Raw genomic sequence first — 17,277 nt, 5'->3', positions numbered from 1 at the left:
CTCCCGCTGAAGGGCTGCGGCGCCCCCGCGCCCCCGCGCCCCGCTCCGGCCAGGTGAGTCTGCTCCCAGCTCCCGTCGGCGCCCCGGTGGGATTGGGGTGACTCGGGGCGGGGGCGCTCGTCCGAGGCAGTCCTGGAGGCGACCTCGCCGCTCTCGGCAGACGAGGGACTCCGTAGTTCCTGGGGGGAGGTCTTGGAGTAGGGGGGGCCCCACCGGGCGGGGAGACGGCAGCCCCCGAGCGGGGAAGTTGCCCGGTCCGAAGAGTTTCCTGCCCCGACGTGCGGGCTGTTTCCGTGCGGTGCCTCGGTTTCCGAAAGACGCCCGAAAGGAGCAGAGTTGGTATTGTCCGCGGAGGACGGGAGCCCCGCCGTTCTGGGCCGGGGGAGGGGGTGCCGATCTAGGGGAGACCCCAAGATGAGAAACAGGCTCCTAACAAAGATGCCCCCTCCCCCCAAACTGTGCAGTCTTGGCACCGGCAGTGAGCGTCTCCCGAGACCACCGAGGCCCGACCCCTCCTCACCCTGGCTCTCTAGGAAACCCTCCTTGGGCCCTGGAGAAGTTGGGGGGACGGCGGGCTTTTATTGATGTGTTTTTAAGGCTCGCCGCGGTGCGGCCAATAAAAGGTTTATGACATCTGACCGGCAGTGAAGGTATGCGAGCTCCCAATTGCCCAGTATACGGGGAGCAGAGCAGTTTCCTCGTTGCCTGGCAACGCCGCTGATTGACGCGGGACGCAGCCAATCGCCGCTCCCGCAGGTCCCCTTGAAATGTTTTTGACAAGTACAGTAGACGGGAGTGGAGCGCGTGCGTGTGTGCGCGCGCGCGCGGAGGGGGGTTACCCGGCCCCTCCAAACTCGCGACTGCCCTGCTCGACTTGGAGAGGATTTCTTAACTTTTTAAAGTTCGCTTCGAACATCTGTTCAAAGCTGGGCCAGTAATGTATTTGTCAGTTATTTGGAAACCTTCTGATAGCAGGCAAGAACTAGCTTTCCTGCTGGATTTTCTCCGTTGAAAAGCAAATAAGATAACAAAACACAGCAAGTCTTATAAAAACAAAAAGAGGGTGTGTGTGTGTGTGTGTGTGGAATGTAACCAATAGCAAACCGAAAAGTTGTAAGGAGGTCACTAGTGAATAACTATTTGCGTAGCTGGTGGAGCAACCTTATTGGCAGCAGATTAAAAATGTTTGCTTAACTGCAGACTCACATGATCCGGATTCTCGCTCTCGCTAGCTCGCTTTTTTTTTCCCCCCTCTGAAATAGGAGGAAAAAAAGATTTGGCAAATTATGTAGTTAGGGTATAATAATGGAAAACTCCTCAGCTGTGGTTTCTGGGAACTGTTTTTTAAAATGGAACTGTAGTGATCAGCAGCTCTTGATACCGTTGCTATGAAAATGCTGGATTTATAGGGTTGCACTTAACAGTCGGAGAGTATGGGGGCACAGAAACACAAAGCGGACAGACGATTCAAGGGGTTGTGGACCCCCGTCACCCTCTTCTCCACAGTGCCATTTTTCTAATAAAACCATACTGCTGGCAATGTTTGTTTAAAACAAAAGAAAACATGGAGTATAGTGTGTTAGTTCCTTTGGGAAGCTACTGACAAATAAGCAAATTGAAAAGAAAGAGCAGCATGTTGTCATAGCAACAGTGCAATTAAATTACTGTCAGCCATGATATAATTTTCCTGTTTGGAAGCTCAGGAGACGTAAAACTTTCATCTGGAGCTGAAGTTGACTTCGGTGGCTGGAGTATTCGTTCTGCTTTGTCCTCTACTGTGTGGATGGATGTTCCTGGTTATCAGAAACTTAGGGTTCTGTGATGGGATCTGGGGAAACTTGGAGAGAGACAAGCCTAGCTTTGATTTGTTCATAAAGAGGGTAAAAATATTGTCAGGTTGGTCTCTGTCATACCCCAAATCTAAAGATACTAGCTTATTCTTTAAATCATGTCCTGTACTTAGTAGGTTCCTTGCTTGACAGAAGTACTTCTGTGGCTGGAGTTGAGGCACGTGAACTGCCCTGACTCTGTCAGACTTTGATGCCCATGGAAGTTTTCTCTCCTTGGAGCTGGGCAGCTCTCAGCAGCTGCGGAGAGCTTTCTCCCGCCTTCTGCCAGCAGGTTCTGTCTGTCTACCTCGTGATAGAGGGAGGGTGCTGCAGTTTTCAGGCACCCTTGGCTGGCCATTGGGTGCCTCGCGTTATGCTTTCTAGAATCCCATTCTAGAGCTTCCCCAGCTGAAGTGGCAGTTACTTTCAGCACACTGTCAGTGGGCATTTAGAGCCTTAGAATGATCATGTCTGCTTTTGTGTTCATTCTTTTTTTTCTAGATAGATGGCTTGATCTTCTTACTCAGGGGGAAGAAATAAAACAGACATGCTTCTTAAACCCAGCACATTGTGTGATTGCTACAAGCGGACAGTGGGAGACCTCTTTCATTATCTTTACTGTTCTATCTTACATTGAGTACTTGAGGGTTGAATATGCTTTGTATCTATCGGGGTCATTCTGTTTGTGGACCTGCCACGTCCTCATTTTCTTTTCTCATCAGAAGTTGTACTCCCTGTTCTAGGTCATTGATAAAAATGGGGGTGGCATGTGGGGGGGTGCAGAATAGAGTTCTGTAGCAATTTTTGTTGCATTTACCTTCCAGAGTGGAAGCTGCCAGTTGCTCTTCTGATTTTTTTCACCAATTCTGATTTCAGTTCATGGCTTGTCTTCATATTCCCATTGATTTGTACGGTGCCCTAAGTTACTCACTTGTTCATTTGGGGTGTAGTGTCCCAATAATTGAATGTACGTTTTCCTCCAGTTCCAACCCACAGAATTCCTTGTTTACCACTCTTTAGACTTGCCAACTGTGATTAAAGTTGCAGAGTTTGGGGCCAAGGCTTGTGGAGGAAAGATACAAATATAAAACACTACCAATCAGTGCAGCTGTGGTCAGAGTGTTAATTCTGGGGCGGTTGTCATGGTTTTCTTGTGGAGACAGTTGAACTTAATCTGAAACACCTGGCCTTAAACTTACAGGTATTTTCTTTTTTGGTGGGGGAGGGAAGGATAAACCATGAGGCCTATAACCCCAAGTGACAGGAGTGATGGGTGCATTGCTTTTACTTTGTAGTGTTTATTGTGAGGCTTGAAAGAATTTTATCTGTGTATACATTCATATTTTGAGGAGAAACTGAGGCACCAAGAAATAACTGATTATTATCAGTGGGGTGCAGTGATAATATAATGGTAATGTAAATCTGGGAAGAAAGCTTTGTAGATTTTCCTGTTCTTTTCATGATGCATTTGTATATTAAAGGTACTGTAAATACTTCCAGTCTCATTGTGTTTAAGAGGCAGTCGCTGGGCTACGTGCACATGGACTGATTTTACTTCATTAGTGCATCTGTGTGTGGTGGAGTGGTGGGTCTGTGTTACCCAGTGTGGGAGCCATGAGATGGCGTTCCCGTGGGGCCGGGGGTCCATAGAGGCGGCAGGGGTGGGAGGTGGGCTCAGAAGAATTAGGAGGGCACAGCTGCCTCTCTGTTTTGGGTTTCCCCAACTCATCTTTTCTTTGTAATGTGTTTACCAGGAGCCTTCACATAAATGGGTCCAGTCATGCCTCCCAGTAAGAAGCCAGAAAGCTCAGGAATTAGTGTCTCCAGTGGGCTGAGTCAGTGTTACCGGGGCAGTGGTTTCTCCAAGGCCCTGCAGGAGGACGATGACCTCGACTTCTCTCTGCCTGACATCCGATTAGAAGAGGGGGCCATGGAAGATGAAGAGCTGACCAATCTGAACTGGCTTCATGAGAGCAAGAACTTGCTGAAGAGCTTTGGGGAGTCGGTCCTCAGGAGTGTCAGCCCTGTCCAGGACCTGGACGATGACACCCCCCCATCCCCTGCCCACTCTGACATGCCCTACGATGCCAGGCAGAACCCCAACTGCAAACCCCCCTACTCCTTTAGCTGCCTCATATTTATGGCCATCGAGGACTCTCCAACGAAACGCCTGCCAGTGAAGGATATCTACAACTGGATCTTGGAACATTTTCCGTATTTTGCAAACGCACCTACCGGGTGGAAAAACTCAGTGAGACATAATTTGTCTTTGAATAAGTGTTTTAAGAAAGTGGACAAGGAGAGGAGTCAGGTAAGCCCTCTGCGTCTGGAACTCAACGTTTTTCTTTTTTGAATGTGTTATTTCTCCCCATGGGGGGAAAAATCTTAAGGAATGTAAATTCACCACACCAAAATAGCAGTTATAAATGAGTAATTTTATTTCATTTATTTGGTTGCAAAGAAATTCCTTTGCCTTAAACATATTAGTTGAAGCGTGTTTTTGGTGTTCATGCCAGATTGAGGGTTTCCCACTGTGGTATCCGAACATAATCACAAAACAGTGGTTTGCACGCTGGCTGGGTTCTTAGTATCATCCCACAGTGTGGATGGCTCACTTTGGGTTTATGGTACAAACACAGGTCCGTATTCCAAGGACAGCAGTAACCATGAGGTATGTGTATATACATTTGAGGAAAATTGCCACCCGGGATAAGAGAAAAATGGCATTTCTTTTCTTTCTAAGTAGTAACTTGGAGAGAGGCAGCCTCTCCAGGATTCTGGAATAAATGGACAGTAATGGACATTGGGAGGTGACCAAACAGTATACTCCAAGACCAGACAAAGAAAGACATGAATTGCCCAGGTGATTCTCATAGAATCATGTGTACCCATAAGTGGCCACTTCGAAACACCAGGTGTGAAAAATCAGGGTGGGCTGGTTAGAGAGATGGGCTTCCAAAAGATTGAATTTTGACTGTAAAGCCTTCGTCCAGGTTTCCTGGCCTGCTGAAGTGAGATCGTTTCTGTAATACCATCGTAGGTACAGTTGAAATAGGATTGACTGGTAGGGCTGGAATGCAGAGCTGTGATCTGACTTTGGAGTTCCAAAAACTAATGGAGCCACAGTTAAAACATAAGCTGGGAAACGTTCTCTCCACAAAGATTTCGCATTATTACTGTATTTTTCAGCCTTGTTTTTCGTGGTAGTGACATTGCAATGTGTAGCTGGCCGCCTGCTTTTGTCCCTTTTTGAAGTTCGGATGTGGGGTCACTGGCTGTGCATGTGTGTTGGGGCCTTTCTCTCCAGAAATATGGTCCTGTTTCCAGTAGAATCTTGAGCCTGAGCAAACTGCTCGTCTTGGACATGGTAGAATATGAATCGGAAGGAGCCATATTTCTCCTTACTGCCGCTGGACACGTTTGTCTGCAAATGCTGTTCTCCTGGAGTTTATGCTCAAGATGGGGAGTGGGCATGCAGGGTTTGAGGAGGGGAGTTACCCGGGAACACCAGGAAAGATGTGGACACTCAGGAGTTTTGCTTTGACCGCTGTGTAGACACACTGGATCCTGGGTCCAGCGTGCCAGTGTGAATAGTCCCCACGTCCTTCTTTTTACCTAACCATGACAATCGTGGGGTGCTGCTGCTGTCCCCGGGTGTCCACTGCTCTCCTTCCTCCCCTCCACATCGCAGAAGGGGCATGAGGAGACCGACCTCTGGACATGGCTCTGTTGACTGCTTTACCATCATTCTTGGAACTTGAAGAGAGTTCGCGGCACCCCTGTGAAGAACCAAGTCTGTGCTATTAAAAGTGTCTGTATAGGTGGGTCTTTGTGGTTAGGAGGGGAGAATCTTAGAAAGCAACTCCAGGATCAGAAGATAGTGAAGAAATTGCTGTCCAGGTCCCCCAAAGCCACATGTCCCCAAGAAGGCAACGAATGGTGCTTTCCGCGTGGCGTGAGCCTGCCCTGCGTGTTCCTGCTTTCCTGCTCCTGTGTTTGCCACGAAGCCAGGACACATAAATAATTGAGCAAACGCTCACTCAGAAATGTTCAACAAGAGCAACTCCAAAGTATGCAAAGAGGCTTGGGAGGAGTATTCTTTAGCCCCCCAAGTGACAGGTGTGTTGGGCGGGGTGCGTGTTTTATGGCACACGGGCAGGAGTGCCATCTCCCCGTTGTGTGCCCCCAGCCCCCACGCTGGGGGTCGGGTGCTCCAGGGGTGACGGTTGTCATTCTGCATAAACACCGATACCGCCTGTGGAAGGGGACTGGCTTGAAGGATTTGAGATTGTTAAATCTTACGAAATGTGGAGTTCTGGCTTCCTAGCCAGGCCGACCTGTACTGACATGTTTCTGATTGAATGCCAGTCAGTGTTGTGGTGGGGAGTTTGTTCCCATCATTTGTGATTTTGTGAGGGCAGAGCCCAGGGTGTGAGTTTCCCCCTTTTCTCCTCCCTTCTTGGGTTACTCCCAGGTCCTTCCAGGGCCGTGGAGCTGGCCCCTCCATTTGGGGTTCCTCCTCTGGACAGCTGAGTAAAGGGGAAGGCATTCTCCCTGACACTTTGCCCAGTGAAAGCCCCTTTGGCTGCACAGGTAAACTTGTTTTTTCCCCAGGGGATTTTACTTGGTGGTAGCTCCCCTACCAAGATTGGGCCACCACCCAGCGACCAAGTGCAGCCGAGTGTTGGTGAGAAATAAGTTCGTTGAAGGGGAGAATGGAAGGCTTGCACATTGTATTCACATTGTTTTCTTCTAAAAGTGTAGAACACTGTTTTAAGCTTGACGGAACTGAGAATGCAGAATCCTGTGTGGTCCTTGTCCCTGCGGGCTTGGAACACGTCCCCTGCTGGATACCTGCCTGCCTGGGATGTGGGAGAGGATCTTACAAGATTGCACCAGCAACACCCGGGGCACTTCAAAGCCAGGAGCCTTTCCCGGCTCTGCCCTGGAGAGTCTCATTCAGTCGGTTTGAGGTGGGTTGGTCCCCAACCCATAAGCTCCATGGGTGTTTCTGACTTGCAGCCAGATTTGAGAATCCCTGAACTAGATGCCCTCTTGGGTTCTTTCCAAAGCTGAGATTTCATCGGGAACATCTCATGAATGAGTAAGTCGGGGAGAATAGACAGTTTTGCTTCCGTTTTCTCTCTCTCTTTTTACGTTTTATCTCTTACAAGACTTAGATATGTAAGGACTTAAAAAAGGACTGTGGAAGAGTTTTATTTTTATTTCGTAATCCTGGAGAATTTCAAACATACATGGAGAGAGAGTAGTGTGATGAATCCCTATCATCCCCATTGCCCATAACCAGCTCCAACAGTTAGCAAGGGGTTGTGGCTTCAGATCCTAGATCTCATGTCATTTTACCTTCTGCTTGCAGAAGAAAAATCACCAGTTTTTATATCACTTCAATGCCGGTGTCACTCTAAACAAAGTGAGCACTTCCTTGGTAACACCTAATACCAGATCCATATTCAGAGATCTCCGAGGATTTATAGAAGGTTTGATTGAATTAGGATCCAAACATGGTTCATGCCGTGCGGTTGGCTGTTAGGTGCCTGATGTCTGTGTTCGTGGACAGCAGCCCTGTGTTGTCCCCTTTCTGATGCCTTTTCTCGTCCTCTGAGTGTGGGGTGCCCCGTGTTCTGTTGGCTTCATTTGGATTTCATTTAGCATGTTCTTCTGTGCTCTTGTGTTTTCTTTGAAACGGAAGTAAGGCTGGATCACGTTCTGGTTTTTTTCCCCCCTAAGAATGCTTTATGGACAGTTCCTCTGTGTTCTCACATAGAAGGCTGGTTGGCCCCCCCTGGGGTGCTGAGTGCGAGCTGTGGGTTCCCTTGGGATCAGCTGCTGCCATCTTTGCAAAGTTTCCCACCAGCTTCTCAGCTTAGGGTTTCCTCTGTGGATGGACCTTTGCCTGAATCAATCGCAGTAGAGTTTCAAAGTAAGTTTTATACCCCCTAAATACAGATCTTAGTTAAGACTCTAAGATGAGCACATGCTAACCTCTCTGAGTACTTGTAAAGGAGAAGTAAAGTGCAGTGCCCTTTTATAGACTGGATTATAATGATTTAGGTATGTGTGTTTCTATTTCTGTGCTTTTTCTTCGTACCAATTTAACAAAAAAACGTTATCACAAGAGGGTTTATCAAGGAAACACTGTACAAAAGTATGTTTAGTATATCCAGGGCTGAGTGTTTTATTTTTATTTTTTAAGTATTCTCTATGTGCAACGTGGGGCTCGAACCTACGACCCCAAGATTAAGAGTCGGATGCTCTTCCAACTGAGCCGGCCAGGTGCCCCTGGGGATGAGTGCTTTAAATACAGTTTTAGCTTATTAATATGGGCATCTCGTCTTGGTTGAAAGAGGAGCGGATTAGAAGCCAGGATACCTGGTTCTAGTTTTGATGCTCGTGCTGGTGGCTGTCTTGGCCTTCACATAGAAGCAGGAATTTGTAATTGCTGGGCTTCTTAATTGGGGGTCTTTGGATATCAGAGGCTCTGCAGACAGCCTGAAATTGTTGACTGCATGCCCCATGACTATGCATGTTGCATTTTCCTGGAGGATCCCAAGATTTTGTTCGTTTGGTTTTTAGATTCTTTAATGGAACCTCTGACTCAGGAAAAGTGAAGAACCACCTGTATTTTGTAATAACAGTAGCAGACATAATATGGACACCCCTTCTTTGAACTTTCTGTATGCAGTATCCTGTTTCCTCACTGTAATCCTGTGAGGTAGGTCCTATCTTCCTTCTTAAAATAAGCGGTGAGTTAAGCTCAGAGTGGTTAAGGAATTTGCTGGAGGTCACACAGCTAGTAAGTAGCAGAATAGGAATTCACCCTCACTTCCTCCAGTTTTGAAGGAAGGACCTTACGCTTAAATTAACCTGGGTACTTGATTACACCTCCATAGACAGGCTATTGTAAATGATCTCTACATTCTTCCTCAAACTATTCTATGAGCATGAGTTAGAACTAAAATAACATCAGTCAACCCAGAATTCACTCTGGGGGTGCGGGATAGAGAAAGGTAAATATAGAGAATCTTTTTGTGCTGTTGATTTGGGGCCAGATTCTGTCTTTGTCAGCAAATGGAAAGATGTGGCATCCGCACGGAGCCTACCACTGCCCTCTCGGCTGCCTGCTTCCAGGATCTGTCCGAGGCCCCCTCCACGGACCTGGCCCAAGTTCAAAGGCCCTTCTCTCTGCATAGACACTGTTTATACGAGTCCTCCCTCCCAGTTCCCAGCCCCCTTGATGTTTCGCTTCTCCATCCTGGTAGATGAGATCCTTTTTCAAAGGCGGTTTGGAAAGTGCGGTGGCACATCCCTTACATGGCAGGACACCCCCATACGCATAGTTGCCTCCAGTTCCCTCCTCTTGGTGGTGTCAGCACAGTCAAGAGCATGTCCCTTTCCCGTGATGCTAGACAGTGTACCTGTTTCATTGATGGTCATTTTAGGAAGAAGAGATGACTTCTTTTATTTTGGATAAGTAATGCACTTTGAAGGACTGTGCAGTCTGGTTTTGATGGGGAAGGTCCTAAGAATCAATGCTGTTGGGTGGTGGGGCGTGCGGAGAATGTGACGAGGTGTGGAAGTTTCCTCTGCGGCCTCTGGGGCTGGCGACTGTCCTGTTCATCCCTGAGTATGGGCCTAGCTCACTGCTTTCTGTTGTCTGTGCTGAATGTAGACTTTGTTGCCTCAGAAGGTTGAGACTTCCAGGGTCTCTGAGGGGCTTGAAGTAAACATAATCCCATGTCGCAGGCCCTGGAATAGGGAGCACTTCATACCAGTCCTCTGTCATCCAAGAAGTCTGTACCGCCCTTGGCCATGCTCTCCCACCGATCCCACCGACTCTGCTTCTTCCCGATTCTTCCAGGTATTAGATGCCCTGGCTGGGGTGGGGGCATTTCTGTTGTCCCGATCTTGCCAGCTGTTCATTGTCTGCTCATTCATTCATTCATTTGAAAGGCTTTTTAAAATATCTGTTATGGGGTCAGTTGCTGCTCTACTCAACTACACCAAGTGCTGAAAGGATACAAAGGTGAATGTGTGGCCTGTGGTCCAGTGAGGCCGCCCACTCCCAAACTTTCCTCCTAGTTCCGGGCATGTCTCAGCAGAAGCCCTTCTTTCCTCAGGGTCTCCTCCTTTGCTTATCTGTTTCCTATTTCTCACATCGTTCTTTTCTGGCCCTTCTGTTTCAAAGATACCCTGCTTTTTCAAGTCCTTCCACAGTGACTCCTATTATTGACCTTGCTAAGGATCCCTACAAGTGTTCTGGAAAGCTTGGGTCTTCTGGACTTGAGGGCCCCATTAGTGTCCAGTAGCTCTCCCCATGGATGGTTCAGAAAATGTTGCATTTCCTTTGGGAGGACTTCATGGTACCTGGTAGGTCTTTGGGATGCTTCTTCATTGATGTACTGCCTGGATATCCAAGCAGCAAGAAATTGCTCTCAGAACCTCCCCCGTTGAGCTGAAGAGGCTTTGGGATTTCCCTTTGAAATCACTTTAGCTGCAGGATAATTCTCTGCAGTAAATAATATGGGAAGTTGGCACACTGACCTCCTATTTGAAAGTCATGGGTTTTGCTTCTTTCACAAACAGTGGTGGGTTGTTTGGATTAATCCATACTCTCTCATGAAGCCCTTGGTCATCTTAATGCTCTTAAGTTTTGGCAAGATGATGGCAGATCTTAGATTTTGTAGAAAATTCCACCGTCTTCCCAGTGGACATTTTTGCACTTGCAATAGATGATTATGTATTTTTAAAAGGCTAATGTAATGTTTGTGTTGTTGATACTGTGGTTTCTTCGGCAGGTCTTTTGTTTATGGATTTTGGTTTCAGGGTCCCCTTAAAGTATCTTATTCCCATTCCCTACTCTTGTCACTTATTTGTCGCTTGTCTCAATGAATACATCTCACCAGCCCTGTGAGGGTTTATCTTTTGGCTGCCATTGGTTCAACACGGGCCTGAAGCTACTGTCAGAACTTAGGAAGTTGTTCTGTGGGGTGCTTCCGTACTAGGAGGCCGTCAGTATCTCTTTACCTGTGATTTTAGAGATACCATGGGCCCCTGCTTATTAGTTTATTCAGTGGAATTATTTGGTAATGTGAAAAGTTACGTTAAAAAGTGAGATTTGGTTCTTGCCTTTTAAGAGCGTGCATTGCAGGGAGACAGGAGACATAATAAAAAATGAAAAGGAATAAACCATCACAAATATGGGAAGCATGCCAGGCAGATCAGTAAGTGATAGGTAGTCGTTTGAGGTCAGAGAAGCTTCTCTTCCCCAAAGTGGGGCATGTGGGTGCTCTTCATGGGGGGAGCACTCGACTGAATTCACAAAGCGTTCTTCTGGTGTGGGAATGAGCACGGGACCTCCAAGAATGGATTAGTTAGGGTGAGGTTTGACTATTTGTTCTAGAAAATCCAAACAACAGTGAATTAAACACACTACAAGTGGATTGGTCTGTCACATAAAATAAGTCTTGAGGAGTTGGACAGAGACCCACATTCCATCTCTCTGCTCTGCTCTTCCCAGTCGCTGCTGGTTTCCATTCTCAGAGCCTTCTCGTGGTTGCAGTGGCATCCGCTAGCATGTTCTCCATTCAGGAAGTAGGAAGGGGTGTGCAGGGAAGGACCAGAGGGGGTCCCACTGAGTTAGCAGTTTGAGGGAGCTTTTTCAGAAACTCCACACTTTGCTTTCATGTCACTGGCTATACTCTGGTCTCACATGGCTGCAAAGCAGGCTAAGAAATGTAGTCTTTTGGCTGGGCCCATTGCAGTCCCAAATAAAACGTTGGTTGTGTTACTAAGCAAGGGTTGGATTTTTTGTCACAGAAGTCTAGAGGAGATGAATGTTGCTGGACCCAAGGGATGTGTTGGAACGGTGTCAGGGAAGAGGAAGGAGAGAGATGGGTGGTCAGGGAGGTTATGTAAATAAGGGTAAGGAGTTGGTAGCGGAGCTAGGACGCCAAGGGGGAAACTTTAAATTGCTCTGGTAACTTCACTAAAGCCGAGATGCCAACCCATTTTTTTTTTTTTTAACATGGCAGTTAACCAAAGTTTTGCTTCAAGATATTCTGGTTAAATTACATTTAATATTTTCAAAAACAATAGCTTGATAGAGGTGAAGATGTAGTCTGTGCCAAGCATGATAAGAAGAAAAGCAAGGAAATGTATGGTTGAAGATAGCAGTGTAAAGTTGTTTTTTTCAGTAGTAACTTGCCGGTTTGCTGTGTGAGGTTACAGAGCGTTCCAGGAATGGGATGCAGTCTTTGATGTGTGTGCGTGCATGTGCACACGCTCTCGTGAGCTCCGCAGGAGACCAGTAAATACAGGTGGAGAGATTGTGCTGCTTCTCAGGGGAGAGGCTCTCCGGTGACCCTTCGGTCTCTTCCCCTCGATCCCACAGGAGAGGTGGGGTTCCACTCTGTGCCCAGTGGGCTTGAGTTCGGGGTTGCCTTCCGTTCGCTGGAGCTCCGTGACGTGCCTCGCAGAGGCTGTGTCTGTGCCCCTCTAGGGACAGCACCGATAAGTGATTTAACTAATGTCATTAGACAGAAAACAGCTAGCAGAACGTTCGTACACTTTGTTTTTAGAAAAAAAGGCCAAGTCACATGAGCGCTACTCTCATCGTGGCTCTAGTGGAGGGAAAAAGCAACCAGGGTCTCCTGAAATCAGAGTACCGCAGTGTGGCCCAGAGCAGCGTCCCACGAAGGACTCTCAGAATACTGCATGGAATGCCCAGTTCTTTCCAGTGTCTTCCACGGATGTAGTCATGTAAAGTGAGAACCTGTGTTTGTAGCCAGGATTCCGAGACCCTGCAGAAGCCTTAGTTTGCAAAGTAAAAATTAGACTCAGCCTTTACCACACAAAGTAGTTCAGTCCTTTTTCGAAGCTTTTTTAGCAGTGGTCATTCATGCCACACATACATGTGGAGTGCCAGGCACAGTTTTGGGTGCTGAGGATATAGTGGTGACCTGTGATCGTTACCTGGCTGTTCTAGACCCTCCATAGGGCAGGGAGAAGGGGAGGGGGAGGCCCAGGTTAAACAGTAGATCCATACGTGGACACGTAGGTAGTCTGTCAGGTAGTGATACACACAGTGAAGAAAATACAACAGGATAATGTGCTGGAGAGGGGTGGGGAGGAGGGTGGGAGGCTTCCCGGAGGTGCTGACGGGGCCATGCCTTAAGTGGGAACAAGGTGCTGCAAAGACGGGAACAGAGAGAACAGCAGGTGCAAAGGCCCTGAGGTGGCAACAGCTTGAATGTCCAAGGAACAGAAAGAAGGCTAGTAGAAAGTACATTAAAGAGAGAGAATGAGATGTTTTAAAGTGACATCAGAGAGAAGCATATATCTGGACTGGTTCCCGTGGTACAGGTTAGAGATGACAGAAATGATGCTGGCTTAGACCAGGATTGGGGTTTGGGGATGAAGGTTTATGGGCAACCTGGGGTTGGGAAGTTGGATGGGGTTAGAGCAAAAATTCTGGTTTGACTGTTAAATTTGAGGTGGCTTTTGAACATCTGAGTGGAGCTATCAGGTTGGAGGTTTGATATGTGAGTTTCGAGCTTAAAAGAGAAGTCAGAGCAGAGGTATGAATCTAGGACACATTAGCTAGCGCTTAGTTGGTGGAAACTAAAGAGGATTTCTGGATTATCTCTCCATCAGAAAGGAGGAAAAATCAAACCTCTATTTCAGTTCTTATTGAAAATTGTATTTCCATTACTGTTCGACTAGGGAGTTCATTTTGGGGTATATTCAGCATGGGGAATAAAAACAAAAGAGGTTCCTATGTAGAGGGAGAAATTCAGAATTATTTCAAATATAACTTACCTGTAGTTATTATAGTTCCTGCCTGTAGTTTTGCAGGCAGAAAACAAACCTTTGCTTTTTGTAACGAGGTGGTAATTTCTAAATGTGCTCGGGACTGGTGGTGTCTCCGATATGATGAGAGAAGTGCACTCTAGTAAACATCCCATTTAGCAAAGCCCCCTAACCCATGACTTCCCTGAGTTCCCTGCCATCTGGTCCCTGGCTGGAGAGAGGAATTTTTCTTGTATATGTGTTTCCATAGCAACGAGTTTGCAGTTGATATGGAAAGTAAGCAGTTGCCTTAGCAACGGAGTTGCTGATGTGGTGGCTCCCCAGCTTTCAGGGAATGGATAAGCTGACCAAACTAGTTTAGATGCATCGTGTAGGGCACTGTAATGTAGGGCTGCACACGCTGGCCCTGCCCATGTAGGATCACTTCTGTTTTAAAAAGAGATCGCAGCCCCTCCCTTGGCCAGAAGGAAGGCTTACCGAGGTGATAAATCAGACAAAAGTAGCTGCCGTCAGTTGAAATAGATTATAAGAGGGATTTCCCGGTGGAATTTATTTACTGTCTCTTAAAGGAGAATGTTGTAGTCGAGGCACATTTGGTTGCAAGGAAAAGAAAGCCACCCAGGTTGGCATAAGTAAAGAGCGTTTGTCCCAAAGATACAATAATCAGTCCCACTGGGCGGGGGATGAGGCGCAGACAAAGCACATCTTGGGTCTGCGGTGATTGGAACTGCTCCCTACGTCCCTCGGTGGCCACATGGGATGCTCATCCCTGCCTTTCTGTGGGGATGTGTTCCATTCTCTTGTTTGCAGTCTAGCTTCCTCTGTGGCTCTTGATTTCTGCTTCTTGACACCCTTGGCTTGCTGTGGTGGAACTTGGGCGCCAGCCCCCTCGATGTGATGCCTCCTGTGCCCAGCGACATCAGCCCCATCATTTCTCTGCAGTGTCTCTGTCATAGTTCCAGATACACGGACTTGGTCTTTCTGGGTTGGATGCTCAGGCCTGGTCAAAACAAGGGCAGGATGTCCTGAATCCAGGTCGCTGCTGGGATGCCCCTTCATGTGGGCTGGGGCTGGGGCTTGAAACATGCCCGCCATGAAAAATTTTCTGGGAAGCGTTTAGTCTTTCAAAAACATTTCAATAATGAAAATAAAAATAAGAGGAGCTTTTGACTATTTTGTACTTTCTGTTTCCCTTTGTGTCTCCTCAAGACACTTGTCCCAGGTGTTGGAGATGAATACACCAGAGAACTCTGGGACTGTCCCAAGGCTCCCTTCTGCTTCTTTATCATTGCTGTGGTGACTTCATCTTTCTTGCGTTTTGTTTCCATAGATTTGGGGCTGGCATTTCCCAAACTAGCAAAGTTTTTCTTTGGTGGCTACTTCTTCCTGCCAGCTGCCCTCAAATTGCCTGTAATCACAGGGTTGAGTGATTACCCAAAATTATGAACTTTGGCCCCCTGTTCTAGACAGGAATAAATGTCAGCTATCCAACACAAGTTGTCCTGATTTTCAAGATCCAGAGATTGGGTAATGGTTCTTGCTAACCAGCCCATGTCATCACATTGTGATTTTCAACGTGGGGAAAAAATGTAATTACTCTGTGCAAGGACCGGCGGAGACATACAGAGAGATTACCAAACTTTGGTGTAGTGGACCGGGCAAAGATAAAAAGAGACCAGGAAGGTTAAAAGTGGTATTTACCATTTGCCAAGGGATTGACCAATGGCCAAGATTACATGGTTTGTTAATCCAAAGGAGAAAATTGTCCCTCAAGTTTGGTAGAACCATGGCGGGACTCCTGGAGATGACACAGAATTTCATTAGCTGGACCCTTCAGGAAGGCCAGAACAACAGGGATGGATGGCTGGGAGAGAGGAGGTCACGAGGCACTAGGGTTAGCTTGCACATGGGTGGGGAGGGGGCAGGGAATGGGTTGGGAAGTCATATGCGGGAGACCGAGTGTGCAAAATGGGAACTGATATTTTCACAGAGCTTATGGGGGGCTGTTTGGAATTGCATGAGGCATTTGTATCTATGACCCCATAGCTTTCCAGCAACTGCAAAGTTGATATTATGTTCTTTTTATAGGCGGGGAAACTGAGGCTCAGAGAGATTCAGTGGCTTGCTAAGATGACATGACCCGATGTTGAACCAAAATTCTTCTTTGCTTTTCCTTTCCCCCAGTTGGCTGAAGCAGAGGGTTCCGGTAGGACAGAGAGGGACATTGATTTGGGAAGGTAGTTTGAGCTGGCCGCTGGGGTTCTTGAGAGCCACACCCAGGAACTTAGACTTTGCTCTGAAGGCAGTGGGAAGCCGTTAGACATTTCTGAGCATGGGTGCCACACACACAAAGGTACAAAGCAGGAGCCTTAGAGGTTTGCGTAGCAGGCCTGTTCGCCATGCGGAAGGCCACAGTGGTCCTGGAATGATTTTCTATAGACTTAATTAACGTGGACCAGATTTTTACACAAACCAAAAAAAATAAAAAATAAAAAAAAAATCCCAATCTGCAACTTATTTTTCCAAAGTGTTTCACTCTTATTTTTATTTAATGGGTCCCGTTTTCATTGACCGTTCTTTTATTTGTTGGTGTCACCCCTTTGATAATGTCCTGACCCTTCTGGAATTCATACAGCTCATAGAGGAATGAGATGAGTGACCCGCTCCCTCAGCATGGCCCTGTGGATTTGGTCATTTCGTGATGTTGGGGTAGAGTTTCCCCTCTTGCCGTTTGAGGTGGTAACGTCTTTTCCCCTTCAGCATCATAGGGAAGCACAGTAATATTAATCTTTTAGTTCTGTGGGGAAAAGGGGCCGGGTAGGTGATTCTGCTCCTTCTTTTGTTCGATTAACCACACTGAGTTCTTAGAACATGTGGACATGGGGGGCATAGAGAGGCAACACTGGGTCCTTGGGGTCACCCCTGATGCCTCCCTCTTCTTAAATCTCATACCCCGTTACACAGTCTCTTAATTCTCCCTCCTCCGTGTCCCTCTGGCTGTCCCGTTCTCTCTGATCTCCACGGCCGCTGGTCTTCACTGTTGGCTGGGAAGGCGTCCCAGGGACCTCCCGATGCTTCTGTTCCTACTTACTGTCTCTCCTCAAGTCCATCTGATTGAGTGCTGCCAGAGGCTGTAGTACACAGACACGATTGTGTCCCAGCCCTTGCGTGGTTCCTGTTACCTCCAGTGGTGTGTCTCACAGTGTGGCTCTGACCATCAGCTTCAGAATAATCTAGAATGTTTATTAGAAATGCAGATTTCTAGGGGCGCCTGGGTAGTGCAGTCGTTAAGCATCTGCCTTCAGCTTAGGGCGTGATCCCGGCGTTCCGGGATCGAGTCCCACATCGGGCTCCTCTGCTGGGAGCCTGCTTCTTCCTCTCCCACTCCCCCTGCTGTGTTCCCTCTCTCGCTGGCTGTCTCTCTGTCAAATAAATAAATAAATAAAATCCTTAAAAAAAAGAAAGAAAGAAAGAAAGAAATGCAGATATTTGGGCCTTAGCCCAGGTTTACTGAGAATTTGTCACGCAGCTGCCTGGGAATCTGCATTTACGCAAGCTCCCAAAATGATTCTTTTTTACCCTGAAATTTGAGAAGCAGGGTTTATAAGGTCTGCCTTTC

At 47.3% G+C, this 17,277-nt stretch overlaps 1 protein-coding gene across 1 annotated transcript in view; it reads left to right on the top strand.

The window, feature by feature from the left end:
• FOXN3 (forkhead box N3) overlaps positions 1–17,277 on the top strand; it is a 225,763-nt gene that overhangs the window by 1,154 nt on the left and 207,332 nt on the right. Inside the window, 1 exon segment of the mRNA XM_019800403.2 lies at positions 3,584–4,140. Within this exon segment, the coding sequence (XP_019655962.1) occupies positions 3,598–4,140 (543 nt within the window). The 5' untranslated portion in view covers positions 3,584–3,597.

This window comes from Ailuropoda melanoleuca, chromosome 14 (assembly GCF_002007445.2).
Source record: "Ailuropoda melanoleuca isolate Jingjing chromosome 14, ASM200744v2, whole genome shotgun sequence".
In the NCBI taxonomy this organism is placed as follows: domain Eukaryota; kingdom Metazoa; phylum Chordata; class Mammalia; order Carnivora; family Ursidae; genus Ailuropoda; species Ailuropoda melanoleuca.
This window is presented reverse-complemented; position numbering and strand designations above follow the sequence as displayed.